Source organism: Platichthys flesus, chromosome 7 (assembly GCF_949316205.1).
Source record: "Platichthys flesus chromosome 7, fPlaFle2.1, whole genome shotgun sequence".
In the NCBI taxonomy this organism is placed as follows: Eukaryota; Metazoa; Chordata; class Actinopteri; order Pleuronectiformes; family Pleuronectidae; genus Platichthys; species Platichthys flesus.
Genome location: NC_084951.1, coordinates 21,633,025 through 21,639,185, shown reverse-complemented (window position 1 = coordinate 21,639,185; position 6,161 = coordinate 21,633,025). Strand labels below are relative to the sequence as shown.

The 6,161-nt window shown below is 42.2% G+C and overlaps 1 protein-coding gene across 1 annotated transcript; it reads right to left on the bottom strand.

Moving 5' to 3' along the window:
- Positions 1-52: 52 nt before the first annotated feature.
- ddx23 (DEAD (Asp-Glu-Ala-Asp) box polypeptide 23) lies at positions 53-6,161 on the bottom strand. Its single transcript, XM_062391979.1, has 17 exons — positions 6,066-6,161; positions 4,991-5,130; positions 4,733-4,846; positions 4,456-4,549; positions 4,307-4,372; positions 4,077-4,215; positions 3,857-3,990; positions 3,549-3,661; positions 3,317-3,460; positions 2,968-3,193; positions 2,550-2,695; positions 2,253-2,430; positions 1,753-1,995; positions 1,501-1,652; positions 1,297-1,405; positions 982-1,156; positions 53-755 (listed from the first exon to the last, which is right to left on the bottom strand). Exons 2-17 carry the CDS (start codon positions 5,128-5,130, stop codon positions 532-534), a joined length of 2,397 nt encoding a protein of 798 aa, XP_062247963.1. The 5' UTR covers positions 6,066-6,161; the 3' UTR covers positions 53-531.

Genomic DNA, 6,161 nt, shown 5'->3' with positions numbered 1-6,161 from the left:
CATGCAGATGTTGATTTTTTTCAAATTAAATCTTTAGACAATGAGACACAGATTTCACACAAATGTTGATATTCAAAACAATTTACTACAGTTTAGCCAGCTGATGTATTTAAGAAAATCCTCATCTTCTCTCTTGGTCTCTTAAACAGGAAACTCAGGAAATGACAATTGGCGACGCGCAATTAAAAAATACACAACATAGTATTCACTACACATCTTCTCTCACGTCCTCGTTGGTATTTGTCACATTTGATAGTAAGTGAAGGGCAAAATCTTTACAGTGCACAGTATCAGTGTCCTGCTAAGTAATCATGGGGTCACGTTCGTACACTGTTGAAATGCCCTTGTGCCCTCCCCAAACCACTGCTGTGGATTTCTGAAAGCGTTTCTGTCTGGGACTGGAATAAAAGACGAAAAACTGAAACGGGAGGCAAGGTGAGAAACAACTTGAGATATTGTCAAAGTTAACCTGGAGAGCAAATCCCTTGATGTGTAAAGAAACAACATGATGAAACGGGCTGAAATGTAACATCAGGCAAAGATGGTCTCCTCGCGTCGCTTCTTGGTCAGGATGGTTCCCGGTTTGTGCGCAGCTTCCGGGTGGTTGGCGAGCTCTGGTGGGCAGTTGGAGACCGGGCTCTCGAGGATGGCCTGCTTCAGGTCGTAGAACACCGCCGCGTCCTCTTTGGTGAGGAACGTCATGGCCATACCGCTCTTACCAGCACGACCCGTACGACCGATACGATGGATATAGTCTGGAAGAGGAGGAGAATAGAGGAAGAGTATTTTATTACAGAGTAAAATACTAACACATGGATGGGATTCATTCAGATGTAGTTATTTATATGTACTGAACATTGTTTATCTATTCTTAAGAACAAGATTCTTTACATTGAATGAATATCAAATTAAAGAAAAATAGAAACCGTAAAGAAAGACTGTGAGTCCTGAGGAAACCCTGCTCTGAATGAGGCCTCTTACCTTCGATGTTCTTCGCCATGTCGTAGTTCAGGACCATCGAGACGTCGTGGATATCAATACCTCGACCAGCAACGTCTGTGGCCACCAGAATGTCTTTGGCTCCGGCCTTGAGATTGGAGAGTGCAAACTCTCTCTGTTCCTGGCCTTTGCCACCGTGCAGCGTGCAGGCATTGTACTGTGAGGAGGAGGAGGAGGAGGACACCAGTCAGATTCAATTTGGTTGTATATTTTGACAGGGATTTGAATAAAAGATAGAAATATCAAACAGTGACACCACAGTTTGGTAAAGTTGTGGTCTAATCCACAGTGACTCACCCCCATCTTCTCCAGAGACTTGGCGAGCACGTCGCAACCCTTCTTCTGGTTGACAAAGATGATGATGGGAGGCTCGAAACCATGCGACAACACCTCCAGTAGCTTTTTCCTGCATCACACAAAACAAAATCCACAACACTCAGTATGTCACAGATATAAAACGGGTTGTTTGGTATGTACAGTTTGCCTTCATGTCCGGCTAACCTCTTCTCTCCCTCTGACATGAGCAGGACCTTCTGTTCCACTCTCTCGTGAGGTTTGCCAGCAGACCCGATGTAAACCACAGCAGGACGTCTCAAGTAGTTCCTGGCCAGTCTCTCCACAGCCGAAGGCATAGTAGCTGTGAACATGACCGTCTGCAAGGTGCAATCAAATACATAGTTAAAAAACATTGACGGGAAAGCACTGGGAACCTACAGAAGTGTGTGAGTCCTGTTTAATAAAAGATAGACATACTTGTCTGTATTTGTGTTTTCCTGATTCAAAGTTCATCAACATTTTCTCAGGGTCCTCAGCTTCTTCTGTGTCAGGTTTCTGATTGGTCACTGGGATGTACTCCAGAATCTTTTGGACATCGGGCTCGAAACCCATGTCAATCATACGATCGGCCTCATCCAGGACCACGTAGGTGCAGCGGCCCAGGACCAGGTAGCGGTTCTCCAGCACGTCGATCAAACGACCAGGAGTGGCGATCACAATCTGAATGGATGAGGAAAAAGAACACAGAGAATAAGTGAATCAGACATTACTTCGATAGTAAAGAAAATAGCTTTGTGTTAAAGAAGAACAGTTTATGAATTTCTTAGATTATTCACAAAAGTGACCCTGTATAACCAACTTTACAGATTTACAGGCATAGGAAAGACTTGCAGCATTTAATGCTAGCTGAAAGGATGCTGTTACTGTTTCTTCTATATTCTTCCAAGATACACAAGTGTATCTGCTGAATGTTTCACCTCACAGCCCATCCTGAGACGGAAGCCCTGGTCTTCTCTTGAGATTCCTCCAATAACAGCTACTGTACGGATGCCGAGCGGTTTGCCGAACTTTAATGTCTCCTCTTCGATCTGCTGAGCCAGCTCACGAGTCGGGGCCATGATCACGGCGTAAGGACCCTGGTCAGAGTCTTCAATCCTGCAGCAACAACCCAGTGGAGGAAGTTAATGTCAGGCTAAAGATATAGAAGCTAAAAAAAGATTTTAGAATCTTATTAGTGAGTTTATTTGTGTTTAACAGGTCATAGATGGTTTTACCTGTCGATTTTCGGCAAGGTGGTAATCCAGACAAGCAGAGGAATCAGGAAAGCAGCTGTTTTACCGCTGCCAGTCTCGGCCACACCAATGATGTCACGGTTCTGTAAGCCAATAGGAATGGCCTGCCTCTGAATAGGCGTTGGATCCTGGATTTGAAGAGGAAAATGGATCATTAGCGATTAAGTTACTCACCTAAAGATGTTCAGTGGAAGCTTCGGTTACAGCATAAAGCAGTTTTCAGTTAATGATTATTTTTCTTTCACCTGTATATTTTGATATCGAAGCATTTTATCTCTGCAGTGACCAACATCATACAACAATATATAAAGGCTACACTGGTTAAAGATGGTCAAATATTCACAGTTGACCTTCACCACTCTGTATTCCTCTTTGGAAAACTATGACTCAGGGATCTGACCTTGTAGCCACATTGGTCGATGACCTCCAGGATGTGATCAGGCAGCGAGTACTCCTTCCAGTTCCTGATGGGGTTCGGGATCTTTCCTCCCTTGGTGGTGATGCTGTAGTCCTCTCTGAAGATTCGCCAGTCTCTGTCCGTCATCTCGTCCAGTTTCTTCTGGGACCAGTGTCTGTCGTCCCAGCGCTGCTTGGCCTCCTTTTTACGCATCTTCTTCAGTCTCACCCTGAGCGGAGTAGAACGATTGGATAGTTTAGTCACATTTTTACAGTTGTGTTTTCCTGTCAATTATATTGATTATACACCCGGCATTATTTTTTTGAGTTGATCACTTCAATGGGTTACTCACTCCTCCTGCTCCTTCTCTTCCAGCGTTCGCCTATTCTCCATCAGGTCACCATAGAAATGTGACTGATCTCTTTTCTGCTGCTTCAAGTCGATGCCAGCGATGAAGCCTCGTCCATACAGCTGCACTGAATGCTTTTCTTTGTAACTGGAGGACAGATTGTGTTGTTTACATATTTTAGCAAAACCTTAAATTCAAGAAATAAGGTTTCAACAGGAAGTTGACGGTGACTCACATTGGGTTGTAGTCAACTGATGTGTCTTCAGAGGCATCCCACTCAAACACAAATTTCCTGTCATTCAGGTGACGAGTCCTCCGACGTTTCTTGACGCCACCCAGGTAGCGCTCCTGCAAAAGGTTAGATGTTTTCATAGATCAATCAATCATCAGTCGCTGCCTATCCAGTTGAAATTTGCAGCTACAAATTCAATTTCAAGTTTTCTAATATAATTTGACAACAATATTTTTCTTAGATGATAAATACAAATGGTTTTGGGGCTATTCATCCACCTAATAAAAAAAGAGAGGTTTAAGATGACAAACCTTGATGGCCTGAAGTTCTTTGCCTTTATCCTTCTCCTCTCTGAGTTTTTGTCTTCCATCATCTTCTTGATTCCCGTTGTTCTCTCGCTCCATTCGCTCTCTGCGCTCTCGTCTCTCCCTTTCCTGGGGGTCCTCTGTAACAGACAGTCTCATTTATTATCCACATACAGACAACATGCTGACTGTGTATAACTGAACAGACCAGATGCAGAATACAAACCCATCATTTTTCTCCCGATGTCTTGGAACGTCCTCCTCTTCTTCCTCTCATCTTCCGTCAACTTCCTCCTCTCCTCTGTCTGTGCCATCCTCCGTTTAAGAGCCTCGGCTTCTCGCTCTGCTTTGGACAGGAACTTGGGCTGAAAAGGAAGAATTAAAAAAATAAGCAAGGAACAACAGTGGAGCAACAAAAAAGGAAAAATAGAATGTATTCCTCGTGGATCTTCTCACCTTTGCCTCTGCTTCCTCTTCTGCCTTCTTTTTGGCCAGAAGCTCTTCTAACGACAGAGGCTGGGCCTGCACAGAAGCCATGCATGTTAAAAACTCAAAATAAAAATCTTTCAACACTATTGAAAGATTCATTCAAAACGAATTCATACCTTCTCTTTCTTGTTTTTTCCATCTTCCTCTTCTTCTGTTTTTATATCCTTGTCTCTCTTTAGCTTGGCCTCCTTCGACTTCGGTGAGAGACTCCTTTGGTATTGGAATGACAGATGAATTTTACAGGTGTAATCAAACGTTTTTTACAAATTTCTGTCCACGTAGGAAATGTCAATGACCATAAAGTTGTTTGACATCTGTAGGCAACGTCACACAGTGAAGAATTTGGATTAAAGCATCCATTTCACAGAGTTCTGTATTTCAGCTTTCACTTACCTGGACTTCTTGCTACGATCTTTATCACGACGATGGACATCTCTTTCCTTACGGCCCCTCTCTCTTTCCTTTTCTCTGCCTCTTCCTCTGTCCTTGTCTGGCATACGACGGTCTCTATAACAATGAAACACGTCGGACACAAGGTTACATTATTTAAATAAATAACCAACAGACTGAAGCTTGCTGCGAGAAGAGATAAGGTAGAAGTCAGCGCGGATTGAGGAGACTTAAATATGAGTTTGTGACTGCGTTTGTTACCTTTCTGGAGATTTGGAGCGATTTCTTTCCCGAGACGTTCGCCGTTTCCGCTCTCTGTCTCGTGAGCTGCTGCGTTTCCTCCCCTTGTCTTTGGTCGCTGAGGTTTCCGCATCTTTCTTGTCAGCGGAGTCTGCCGCCATCTGGAAAGACGGATTCAAAATTATTTATTATTTTCTCTGTACACATATAATAAGTCACCATCCTCTATTCATGTCACGTATAACAGCTGATGGTAGTTTTCTGGAAACTGGTTGGTGACCATCACTTGTGGTACTTTGTTGCTGTAGTACACTGGTCATATTTACTATAGTATTTACAACTACATTGATCTGAAAGGAACAGTTACTAACATAAGGTAGAAATGTATCAATCTTTAAAGTATATAAACAAAAGAAAATGTCTGATAGAGTTATTGTTATTACTACATTCTGCATTAACAGAGTTTAGAATAATACAAACTTGACCCATTTAGCTAAATAAGGTGGCTTTGGATAATTAGCAGCCACTTCTCAAAAATCCGCAAATATGTATTCAGATTTGAAAGTGAAGTGAGATTTGAGCACGTGCAAAAGAAAAGGGTAAATGTATACAAACATCAAGTAAATGTGTTCACAAAAAGAACTGAAAAACTACAGATTGATAGCTTTGTGACTTAATCCATGGAGTTTTTAACATGGTTTACATTCGGTTTAGAGATCAATGTTATTCAATGCAATTTAGACAGCTCAATATACCATGTTAATACATTTAAACAGTGAATGGATGCTGCTATCGCACACACTCTTTAAACGTCACTCCTGTAAGTTCAAAGTTGATCTACTTCTTATGTAGATATCACAAAGTTAACTAAATAAGCTCTTTACTAGATAGAAAACAGAATAAAGAAACTCAGCCTGTGCAGAATGACTGCAGGGAATATCGTGAAACAAGCTAGCTCCCGACGTTAGCTAACAACTTAGCAAGAAAGCTAATGATCTTCAATAAACAGCGACGTTCAAAACCTTCAGCAGAGTCAAATGTTTACATTTAAAACAAACCAGGAGGTCAATGTGTCGTTTACAACATTAAAACTCACCTTTTCTCGTTTGTCAACAAACTATTTGCGATTTATAAACGCTTCAAGAAGACGCCATGTTGCCCAGCACGAGCTGAAGCGAGCAATGGCTTGTGG

Bases quoted from the DNA above. Each gene is read 5' to 3' on its own strand.
- ddx23 (XM_062391979.1), bottom strand. From the start codon at position 5,130: ATGGCGGCAGACTCCGCTGACAAGAAAGATGCGGAAACCTCAGCGACC. The intron at 2,431-2,549 runs GTAAAACCATCT...TTGTTGCTGCAG, and splicing joins ACCTTGCCGAAAATCGACAG to GATTGAAGACTCTGACCAGG. The intron at 756-981 runs GTAAGAGGCCTC...CTCCTCTTCCAG, and splicing joins CATGGCGAAGAACATCGAAG to ACTATATCCATCGTATCGGT.